This window comes from Myotis lucifugus, unplaced genomic scaffold, assembly GCF_000147115.1.
Source record: "Myotis lucifugus unplaced genomic scaffold, Myoluc2.0 scaffold_1, whole genome shotgun sequence".
NCBI classification, from domain to species: Eukaryota; Metazoa; Chordata; class Mammalia; order Chiroptera; family Vespertilionidae; genus Myotis; species Myotis lucifugus.
Genome location: NW_005871049.1, coordinates 12,152,016 through 12,164,323, shown reverse-complemented (window position 1 = coordinate 12,164,323; position 12,308 = coordinate 12,152,016). Strand labels below are relative to the sequence as shown.

Sequence of the window (12,308 nt, the reverse complement as noted above, 5' to 3'; positions counted from 1 at the left end):
CCCGGGCCCCGTCCCGCTGTGACCTTCGCCGGCCCGCGGCCCGAGCCCACGCCTGTCCGCACCCCTGACTCTGGGCTCCCTATCACCCGCCGCCGACCTCCCTCCGAGCGCCACCCACCCCCTCTTCGTGCGAACAGACCTTGGGTTCTTCCTGCCCCCTCTTTGCAGGAGGAGAGAACCTCTCGGGGGCGCCTTCCCTCCCCACCCCCGCCCCCCCTCCTCCGGTGGCCCAGGGCGAGCCGCTTGACCTCTCTGAACCTCCGTTCCCTTGTCTGTTGCAGGGGGGGTGGGGGTAGGGGGAGAATTAAATGCGATTATACACGTTGTTTCCGACAAGGAGACCAATTACAGACTCTCCGTCCCTTGCAGCGTCCGCGCGGTCCAAGTTCTATGTTCGGGAGCCGCTGCACGACAAGCCTGATTGGCTGAAAGTGGGGCTGACCTTGGGCACCACCGTCTTCCTGTGGGCCTATGTAAGTCTTGATTCCCAGTGCAATAGGATAGTTATGGATGTGCTGATAACATATTTCTCCGTGAAGGAAATGCCAGGATTGCAAGTATTAAGGTTTTAGGGGCATTGAGAAGATAGGGTGAAGCTGAAATGTGTCATTCATTGTTACTTAGCATGGGTTTGTCATGAGTGGCGGTGTTACTAAAGGGTGTCCCAAAATTCACGCAAGAAGTAATTTTGATAGAAAACACAGGTTTATAATTTAAAATTGTAAATTTTTTATTGATTCATAAAGTATACAGTCTAGGGTTATGTATGGAATAGCATATCGGGTAAATGGCCTCCAGGGTGCCACATGCCATACAGCCCGAGAAACAATTCAACTACTGCATGAGTCATTTCCTGGTCCTGTAATTTCCCGTTTTGGTGATCAGAATTGGCCGCCCAGATCATGCGACTTAATGCCGTTGTACTTTTTTCTTTGGGGTTTTTTGAAGTCTAAGGTTTATCCCAATAAGCCCACGACCACCCACGCCTTGAAGGAGCTGTATCAACGAAATTCAGCCACATTTATGCAAACGGTCATGGAAAATTTCAACAAAAGAGTGCATATGTGCTAGCAAAGCCATGGAGGCCATTTACCTGAAATACTATTCCGTACATAACCCTATACTGTATACTTTATGAATCAATAAAAAATTTACAATTTTTAATTATAAACCTTGTTTTCTATCAAAATTACTTCTTGCGTGAATTTTGGGACACCCTTTACTTATTATCCTATATTTAATTTCTTTTTTTTTTAAATATGTATTTATTGATTTCAGAGAAGAAGGGAGAGGGAGAGAGAGATAGAAACTTCAGTGATGAGAGAGAATCATTGATCGGCTGCCTCTTGCACGCCTGCCCCACACTGGGGATAGAGCCCACAATCCTGGCTTGTGCCCTGACCGGGAATCAAACAGTGACCCAAACCATGACCTCCTGGTTCCTAGGTCGATGCTCAACCACCAAGTCACGCTGGCTGGGCTGTGTCTACTAGTAATTTCTTAAGGAGGATGGAGACTGGTTGGGGTTTTATGAAGGCACTTTTCTCATGTGTCGTAGAGACAAACCATCAATGAACAGGTATATAAAAGTTAAATCACATTAGATTTCCAAAATATAAGATTTTAAAAAATTGATTTGGGTGGGAAGGAGAGAGAGGGAGAGAAAACATCAGTTATTGTTCCGCTTATTTATGCATTCATTGGTTGCTTCTTGTATGTACCCTGACCAGAAACCTTGGTGCATCTGGAGGATGCTCTAACCAACTGAGCTACCTGGCCAGGGCCAAAACATAAGATTTTAATCATTGGTTTGTATAAATACATTGTTGGAAATTATACTTACTGTGTAGGTATAGCAGCCTTTCTTCTTTTTTTTTTTTTTTTGGTCTTTACAGTATGCCAAATGCTTTATATATAAAAATTAATTTAGCCCAGCTGGCTTGGCTCCATGGTTGAACATCAACCTATGAACCAGGAGGGCACAGTTCAATTTCCAGTCAGGGCACATGCCAGGTCTGTGGATTCAATCTCAATGTAGGGTGTGCAGGAGGCAGCCGTTCAATGATTCTCTCTCATCGTAGATGTTTCTATCTCTCTCCCTCTCCCTTCTCTGAAATCAATAAAAAAAATATTTTAAAAATACTCATTTAATATTCTCAACAACACTATGTAGGTACTATTATTGTTGAACTTTAACAGATGCAGAAAATACTTGGAGAAATTAGTTTGCTGAATCTGCTTCTCCCTAACTTCAGACCTAGCTACACTGTAGACCAATCTGAAATACTGCTTCCTTATAGATAAAATTTTTAAAAGTTAACTCAAAGTATCTGTGCTACATTAGTATTTAAAATTTTTGTTTTGTACCTAAAGGGGTTGGGCTTCCTCCACTGCCCCTAACTCCATCTCTTTAGGTCTCTTATTTTGGATTTTCTCATTAAAGTGATTCAGTTCTTTCAAATTGAAATGAGTAAGAGGTGTTGAAAGTCACTTACAACCTTACAACAGTAACTAATCCTTTTTAAATAATGTTATAATGAAATTTTTTACATTCTTTTTTTTTAAATATATTTTATTGATTTTTTACAGAGAGGAAGGGAGAGAGATAGAGTTAGAAACATCGATTCAGCTGCCTCCTGCACACTCCCCACTGGGGATGTGCCCGCAACCAAGGCACATGCCCCTGACCGGAATCGAACCTGGGACCCTTCAGTCCGCAGGCCGACGCCCTATCCACTGAGCCAAACCGGTTAGGGCATTTACATTCTTAATTTAAAGTTTTCCTGAAATGGAGCTTTATTGCTGCTTGAGGGCTCTGATTAAAATTAAATCTTTGATTTCAGCGAATGTCACCCTATATCAGTGATGGCGAACCTTTTGAGCTCGGCGTGTCAGCATTTTGAAAAACCCTAACTTAACTCTGGTGCCGTGTCACATATAGAAATTTTTTGATATTTGCAACCATAGTAAAACAAAGACTTGTATTTTTTATATTTATTTTATAGATTTAAATGCCATTTAACAAAGAAAAATCAACCAAAAAAATGAGTTCGCGTGTCACCTCTGACACGCGTGTCACAGGTTCGCCATCACTGCCCTATATCAACCATTGTCCCACTTGAATATTTTGTCAGAGAGTGGTTCTAAGAAAGTGGCTGTCCTCCTGGTATCTAATTAATACACATATATTTGGGGGTGAGGTTGTTCATTCACTCACAGTATCAAACTTCTAAGGTTAGAAATATAATACACAGCTACCAACCAGCCTGGACCCCATTTAATAACCGAGTCCTGCTTTGTTGTGTGGTTTAGCCCCTCAGTGGTGAGGCATTCCATTAACTGCCCACTGAATAAAGTAATTTATTTGGCAAAAGTTGAATTTTAAATATTAGTTAGTCTCCTCCTCTTTAATTTGCCAGGAAGATTGCATTTCTAATTTTAACTGTTACTTTCTTCTAGCTTATCAAACAACATAATGAAGATGTTTTAGAATATAAAAGAAGAAATGGGTTGGAATAAACTTTTTAAATGCTAATACTGTAAGTATGCAATTTTATAGGATTAATAGATTATGCAAGATAATTAAACTCTTTATTTTTATTGATTGACTTTTAGAGAGGAAGGGAAAGGGATAGAGATAGAAACATCGATGAGAAAGAAACATCATCAATCAGCTGCCTCCTGCATGCCCCCTATTGGGGATGGAACCTGAAAACTGGGCATGTGCCCTGACCGGAAATCAAACTGGTGACCTCTTGGTTCCTGGGTCAATGCTCAAGACCCTCAATTGCTGAGCCACACTGGCTGGGCTGAACTCTTTTTAAATAATGTATTTTGGTTGTGTGTTTTTCCTATTAGATTTATGCTTTCTAGCACCTATATTCCTGTCTGTGACAAATTTATAAATTTTTAGTATCTTGGTCTATCACAGTGATGGCGAACCTTTTGAGCTCGGCGTGTCAGCATTTTGAAAAACCCTAACTTAACTCTGGTGCCGTGTCACATATAGAAATTTTTTGATGTTTGCAACCATAGTAAAACAAAGACTTATATTTTTGATACTTATTTTATATATTTAAATGCCATTTATTTTATTTTTATTTTTTTTAAAGTTACCATGATTTTATTTCTGTATCCCAATCCAATGCTGTTTCTAACTGGAAATTTTATTTCTATTTGCACAGGTGAAGCCAGTAATACAGAACTATAAAAAAGAATGCATTAAATCAAAACACTAAATTTAAATGCCATTTAACAAAGAAAAATCAACCAAAAAAATGAGTTCACGTGTCACCTCTGACACACGTGTCATAGGTTCGCCATCACTGGTCTATCGTCACTTAGTGCAGCGGTTCTCAACCTGTGGGTCGCGACCCCTTTGGGGGTCGACCGGCCCTTACACAGGGGTCACCTAAGACCATCGGAAAACACATATATAGTTACATATTGTTTTTGTGATTAATCACTATGCTTTAATTATGTTCAATTTGTAATAATGAAAATACATCCTGCATATCAGATATTTACATTACGATTCATAGCAGTAGCAAAATTACAGTTATGAAGTAGCAACGAAAATAATTTTATGGTTGGGGGACACCACAACATGAGGAACTGTATTAAAGGGTCGCGGCATTAGGAAGGTTGAGAACCACTGACTTAGTGTAATCATTTTTAACCATTATGCTCTGCCTGTGTTCAAAGAAAATTATGTTTAAGAGTGCAACCAAAAATCTTATTTTATTAAATCTAATAGGACTATACACAGTGCCTTCATAGCACTTATGATAAGTTATAATTATTTGTGTATTTGGTTTTTTTAAAAAATATTTTTATTGATTTTTTACAGAGAGGAAGGGAGAGGTATAGAGAGTTAGAAACATCAATGAGAGAGAAACATTGATCAGCTGCCTCCTGCACACCCCCTACTGGGGATGTGCCCGCAACCAAGGTACATGCCCTTGACCGGAATCAACCTGGGACTCTTTGGTCTGCAGGCCGACGCTCTATCCACTGAGCCAAACCAGTTGGGGCTGTATTTGGTTCTTAATATCTACTTGTCATATCCCCCACTTAAGTGTAAATTCCATGAGAACAGGAACCCTGTCTGTTTTATTAATCACCATGTAGTCAGCAACTTGCTCAGTGTCTGATCCAACTAGGAGTTTCATATTTGTTGGATAGATGAATGTATAAGGGCAGGCAATAGATTGTTAATTTTTTACTGTGTGACCATTTCAGTATGATTGGTACTACAACTGAACAATCCCTGGTAAAACATAGCTGTGAACAAAATAACATATATGATCTCTGTATGGTCTGTGATTCTGTGATTTAAAAGATAGTGAGTTTATGTATAATATATATACATATAGATAGATTATGTGCCTGCAACCAAGGTATCTGCCCTTGACCGAAATCGAACCTGGGACAATCAATCTGCAGGCCGAGACTCGGCTCTTTAGAGTTTGATTATCCAAATATTTGCTTTTTAAAAAAATATTAATATCAACTTGCCCATATCACTACTTCAGCCAATCAAGAGATAAAAATGAAATAGATATTTAAATCAAAATCAGATGCTTTTACTACTCTTTTGTAGTTCAATTAAATTATTTTTTGCTAAAACTTAAAATGAGGTGTTGGTGCTCTTTGTGGATTTGTTTTCTAGACTTTCTTGATGCTCTAGGGTTAATTATTCAGAATGGTTTAATTTTAATATATCTGTTGGTTAATGCTGTAGTTTTAATTTCTTTTCTCTTCATTATAGGTATGCTCCATATAGAGTTGAAAGCGAGAGAGAAAAGTTATATGTGAATCTATGTAATCAGCATTTGTGTTTTGCATCATTAAATGAAAAAATAAAAATACATCTGTATTCTTCAGATTGTGTATGTTGTGACAATGTGTGGAAAATATCAATTCTAAGGTATATTATTAGAAGTATTTCATTGTGGAAGGTAACCTTCTGATAACAGAGTCAGTAGTAATGAAGGGCCCATTGGTAAGAAAATTTGTTAAGAAGATAGGCTTAAAAATCTCTGTTGAAGGATTTATTCCTTATATTAACTTTTAATTTCTAGTGAAAGCATTTATTCTTTAGTGTGTCACAGAGATAGAGCTACTTTATTACTCAATTTACAAAAGAACCCAAATGCTCTTTTCTTCTAGCAGCGTCATTTTGGTTAAGGCAGAAAGTAATGTTGAATCCTGTTATCAGAGTTCCTTCTCACTCCATTTCTTTGAATTTGAATGATTTTCACTTGGATTACTGATTATGGTAACACAAAGTTTATTGTCCCTTTTTGCTAATATTACTTTCATTCAATGATTAGCAAGCTCTTGACTGTTTCAAAGAGGAGTGGAGAAGGGAAAGAGTTGATAGACACAATTAAAATACACTTCATTTTGCCCTGGCTGGTGTCTCAGTGGTTAGAGTGTTGGCTTGTACACTGAAGGGTCTGGGATTAAATTCCTGGTCAAGGGCACATACCTGGGTTGTGGGTTCAATCCTGGGCTGGTCAGGGCACTTGCAGAGGCAACCAATTGATATGTCTCTCTTACATCGATGTTTCTCTCTCTGTCTCTCTCTCTGTCCCTCCCTCCTTCCCACTCTTTAAAAATCAGTGGAAAAAATACCCTCAGGTAAGAATTAACAAAAAAATAAAATAACGTACACTTCATTTATTCCTCATCAAAACCCTTTCTTGTAATCAATTAAAACTTTGTTAACTTGTAATTTAAAAACTTAGTTTACCATACATTTAAAAATTCAAAAAAATAAAAATTCATTTTCTCTCCATTCTGATGTTAAGTGGAAGGTTTATTGCCTTGTGATTAGCTTTATGTGTGTTTTGGGCTCTGGCCAACACTTATTGTGGGAGATTCATGACAATATCTTGGGAAGTCCCTTCTGAATATAAATTCAGAGTTACTTATTTTGGAATAATTATGTAATCCAAATTCAGTGAAAGACCAGACATAGCAGTAACTGTTAACTGTTGCCAATTTGGAGTCCCAGCTGATAAGAGCTGAAAGGACCTTAGAGGTGATGTAGACCAAGCTCATAATTTTACAAATGCAAAACCAGAGGTGAGAGTTTGCCCAGCATCACTGTGGTAGGTAGAATAATGGACCCCCAGAGATGGCCATGTCCTACTCTCTGGAATCTGTCCATATTATGTTATATGGCAAAGGGGGATTAAGTTTACTAGTCAGCTGGAATTGAGATGGGAGAGATTATCCTGAATTAGCTGGTTGGGCCCATTGTATTCACAGGGTCCTTACAAATGGAAGAGGGATACACAAGTGTGTGTGAGTATGAAGCGATGTGAGAAAGACTCAACTGGCCATTGCTACCTTTGAAGATGGAACGGGGCCAAGAGCCAAGGAGTAGAAAAGTCAGCCACACAGCTCTGTTGTCACCTTGATTTTAGCCCACTGAGCCCCGTGTAGGATTTCTCACCTACAAAACCATAAGACAATAAATCTTTTGTGTTTTAAAGACTGAGTTTGTTATAGTAGCAGTAGGAAACTACTATTTTCACATTGCAATAGACACCAAGAAGTCAGCTATCAATTCCCAAGTCAAGGCACTTTCCACTAAAACACTTAAAATTTTATATTTCTGAAGGGAAGGGAAAACTAAGACACTTGAAATTCTGGAAACTGATAGCCTCAGTTGGAAATAAAATATAACTGCAATGACACTACTGTAGGTCTGGCCTTGAGAAAAGTTACCCTGTGTGGACTTCCATCCTGATTGTGCCTGTACAACTCCAAGGGGAGCTGTCATGAAGACCTGGGCTGTCCAAGAAAACGTTCTGCAGAGATGGAAATGTTCTGTCTGCGATCCAGTACAGCAGCCACTACTCCCATGTGGCGACTGAGCATTTGGAATGTGATTAATGTGACTGAATTTTTCATATTTAACTTGAATTAATTCAAGTAGCCACAAGGGGCTGGTGGCTGGTTAGCACAGAAATAGATTATGCTATGAGTAAACACCTCACAGAGTTGTGCTACATAGTAACACTGGTTAATAAAAAAGAAAGAGAAGCTTTCTAAATTAAATATTGAAACAGGACTCAAATTACTTTAAACTAGAAAAGGGTTATGAAGATACAGAGTGACTCACAGACCCCAAGAATAGGAATACACCTGGACTCAGAAATAATTGGGGCCTGGGACTCAAATGTCATTAATACTTTTGCTCTTGGCTCTGCTGTCTGTGTACAGCCTCTGCATGCAGACCTCTTCCCCAAAACACATTGTAAAAAGGCCACAATCAATAGTTCCTGGATCTACACTTCAGTTCAAGAGAGTAACTGGACTGGAAAGGAATCATTCTGATTCTAAATTCCCAGAGGAACTGTGGTCAAATGATGGTTCCTTTGGTAATAACATGAAAGACTTGCCATGAAAAAGAGGATGCAGACAAAATGTAGTCATATGTCAAATGCAGTCAAGTTTTTTATTAGATCAAAATCAGGTAGACCTTTTTTCACATTTCATGTCTATGAAGAAGTCATTTAAATTATTTTAAGTTGCCATGGGGGAAAAAACAAGCTATACAAACTCAATTTCAAGTATAAGAAGTTGTTATGGGTTGAATTGTGCCCCCCAAAAAGATATATGGAAGTCCTAATCCCCAGCATCTCGGAACTGGGGAAGTAGGGCCATTGCAGATGTGATTAAGGTGAGTTCATACTAATCCAATATGACTGATGTGTTTATAAAAAAAAAGACAGACACATAGGGAGAAGACAATCATGTAATGATGGAAGCAGAGATTGAAATGATGCATCTACAAGCCAAGGATTACTAGCAAACAGAAACTAGAAGAGGCAAGGAAGGACTCTCCCATACAGATTTCAGATGGGGCATGGCCCTGAAAACACCTTAATTTCAGACTTCTGGCCTCTAGAATTGTGAGAGAATACATTTCTATTTTAAGCCACCCAAGTCTGTAGTAATTTGTTATGGTAGCCTTAGGAAAATAATGCAGAAGTGTTTGGAATATCATGTTTATTTTGCTACAGAAGAGAAAGTGAGTAGATGGGGAGGGAGGAGAGACTGAGTGACCTCCAAGAATAGTTTTAGAATTTACCATCTTGATTGCGCTTCCCCCTTCATTTTATCTAAATATTTTAGTCCATCAAGAGGGTGCTTATCAGGACTTTCTTAGTTGCTTGCTAATTTGTCTTCCTAGATACGCTTCTAAATTATTTCACTTTAGCCCTGGCTGTGTGGCTCAGCATCATCCCATTCTCCAAAAGATTGTGGGTTCGATTCCAGGGCAGGTTTGATCCCCAGTGTGCCTACATGAGGCAAAACGGATCAATGTTCCTTTCTCACATTGATGTTTCTCTTTCCCTTCCTCTCTAAAAACCATTAAAACATATCCTCTTGTGAGGATTAAAAAAATAAATTGTTTCACTTTATATTGATCTGTTGAAAACATATGGTCGTGGCCTAAGAACTTAGTGCTAAGAAAAACAAAGCTGTTTCTACCTTTTTGTGGAGTTTAGGAAATCACCCAGCCTTTGAGAATTGCTTTTAATTATATAGCACTTAAGCCTTGAATAAGTGTGATTAATATTGCCAGTAGAGGACCTCACATTATGCATCATGTTTTCAAAACTAGTATCTTTGTCAACAGTCACAATTAGGTGGAGGTCATCTTAGATAAGCTAAGTTATCTCTGACCCTAGATTCTTGTTTTTCCAACAAGACCAAGAAAAATGTCAAGGATGTGCTCAAGGGCAGCATTGCAAACAGTGTGCCTAACAGCTGGGGAACTATTGCCCAAGCCTCACAGAGGCTTCTACAGCGAAGACCTAATGTTAAAATTCTCTAGGGTTTGTGAGAAGCAGCTTGCCACAGAGTGAATCTGACAACCCACAAGCATGTCCCCTCGTGAGAAATGTTTCAAGACGTGGGAAGAGTGTGCCATCAGACTGCAAAGCCACATACCCTCCAGGAGCAGTGGAGTAGGTAGAAAATTCCCTCCCATCAAAGAGGCATGAGCTTTTCACTAAGATGAAAGGGATGTGGAGAAGTGACACTATTTCTCCCAGTTTTGCCTTTCCCAGCTGGGATGGCCCCATCTAATCTAGAGGATACCATAAAGCCCCCACTGGACTCCACCATGTATCAGATAAGATGGTGGGATTGAATGGATCCTGTCATATGTACACTGAAAGGCAGCAGGTCACAGTAAGGGAGCCTTGAATTTTGGCTTAGGCTGGAAGTAGAATCTAATACCACCTGCTCCAATTAGCTGAGCATGTTTCACACCTAATGTGCTTTACAGCTTACAACAACCCTGTGAATAAAAATTATCTACATTTCACTCAGACCAGTAAATCTGACTCCCAAACTCGTGCTCCTAACCACACTATTATACTACCTTGATATTTTTCATATGTAACAGTGATAATCAACATTCCCCTACCTGCTCTTTAGGGGTGTTGAAGACGAACTACAAAAATAGGTGTGACAATACTCTGGAGAAAGTTTTTAAAGTCCTATATAACCTGTGTTTTATTTTTGCATTTTTAAAACCAGTTTAGTTGTAACCAAAGGCCTTAGATTACATTTATGACTGATATCTGACCAGAGATTTTTAAAAATATATTTTTATTGATTTCAGAAAGGAAGGGAGAGAGAGAGAGAAACATCAATGATAAGAGAGAATCATTGATCGGCTGCCTCCTGCATGCCCCCCACTGGGGATCGATCCTGCAACCCAGGCATGTGCAAGGCCAATGCTCTCTCCACTGAGCTAAACCGGCTAGGGCTGGCCAGAGACTTCTTTGTGATCATTGACCCCATTGATGGTGGGCTTGTTTCGGTGTCTCTTTAACCTGATATTTTAACCTCTGTGAGTGACAGCAGAAATCATATCTTGCTCATTAAAGAATGCCCTGAAACAGTGCCTAGCACATTATCCTCAATAAATGTTTGTGAAATCGATTATAACCAATCCCCAGCATCTAGCAAGGTCCCAGCGTATGGTAGGCATTTTGACAGATACTTATAGACAGTTTGATGGAACCAGGGATGATCCAGAAGACCTCAGACTACACCCAGACCCCGAGTCTACACTGAGTTCTGAAGGGGAGCCTGAAATGGTCCTGAGAACTATCGTCATATATAAATGTTCTCTCAGAAAGAATTATTTTTAGGGAAGCTTCCAACACATTAAGTACCTATAATGCATTTGCCGCCTTTGACTATTCCTCTTCCTGGCAACCAAATCAAAATTCAGCCCTAAGGAAAGAATGAGCTGTGGTAGTAGACAGATTTTTTTTTCTTTTCTTTTTAAATTTCAAATAGGGTCACACCAAACTGGGGTGATTAGAAGTACTCTGGACAGATTTGGTTTTATTTGTTAATCTGTCCTAGGCACTAGCAGTTCATTAAACATTCTACACTACCAGTGAGATAGCTTATCACTAGTTGCAGGAGGATGTGTACCTGATGCTGGTCAAAGATAGCAAGTTTACTAATCTTCATTTTGTTACTTTCATGACTGATTAACTTCTTGGTGGAGGGCCTGGGGTCTACCCTTTCTTGTGCTGCTTCAGGTCTAAATTTGACCTCTCCTTAACTGCAGATTACCCAATTGCTCTTGTTCAGTGTTTAATCCCTAGGAATAGCTCCCCATACGCCAAGGTTGCGGTTCCATCCTGGGCACATACAAGAAGCGACCAATGAATGTATAAATAAGTGGAACAACAAATCTTTCTCTCTCTCTCTCTCTCTCTCTCTCTCTCTTTCTTCCCCTCTCCCCCTCAAATCAATAAATTAAAATAAAGTCATCGTAACAGTGAAGTGCTGAGAGCCAGCCATTGCCTGGGGATTTCGCGACTCTGAACATCACCCAGGACGCTAAAGGGACGGCTACTCTCCCTCTCCCCGCTCCCCTTCCACTCCCAGGAGAACAAGGAGAGTGCGTGAGATAAGTGGGTCCATATTCCATCCGGCCTGGGAACCAAAGGTGTATGTCTTATTCCGGATGCGGGACCCTGAAAAACTTCCAGCCTTCACTGAGGAAGTCCCACTTAGAAACAGTACCGGCAGGCAGGGGGACCGACTTCCCGATTCCCTAGCCTTCTCCTGAGATGCCTCCGTCAGCTTCTTGGACTTCGGAAAGAGCAGCAGAGCCTGCAGACTGGGGTGGAGAGAGGAAGGTGCCAACGACTCACCCCACCCACCCGCCGCGGCCGCCCGGGCGGAGCGGGGCAGGGGTCCGCGCCCCTCCCCGGGGCGGGGCTGGCCCGAGCTCACCGCGCCCCGCAGCG

The 12,308-nt window shown here is 40.2% G+C and overlaps 1 protein-coding gene across 1 annotated transcript in view; it reads left to right on the top strand.

The window, feature by feature from the left end:
- Positions 1-5,885, top strand: part of NDUFC1 (NADH:ubiquinone oxidoreductase subunit C1) — a 6,175-nt gene extending 290 nt beyond the window's left edge. Inside the window, exons 2-4 of the mRNA XM_014455194.2 lie at positions 370-473; positions 3,460-3,539; positions 5,771-5,885. Of these exons, the coding sequence (XP_014310680.1) occupies positions 370-473; positions 3,460-3,519 (164 nt within the window). The 3' untranslated portion in view covers positions 3,520-3,539; positions 5,771-5,885. The remainder of the gene's footprint in view (positions 1-369; positions 474-3,459; positions 3,540-5,770) is intronic.
- The last annotated feature ends 6,423 nt before the right edge of the window (positions 5,886-12,308 follow it).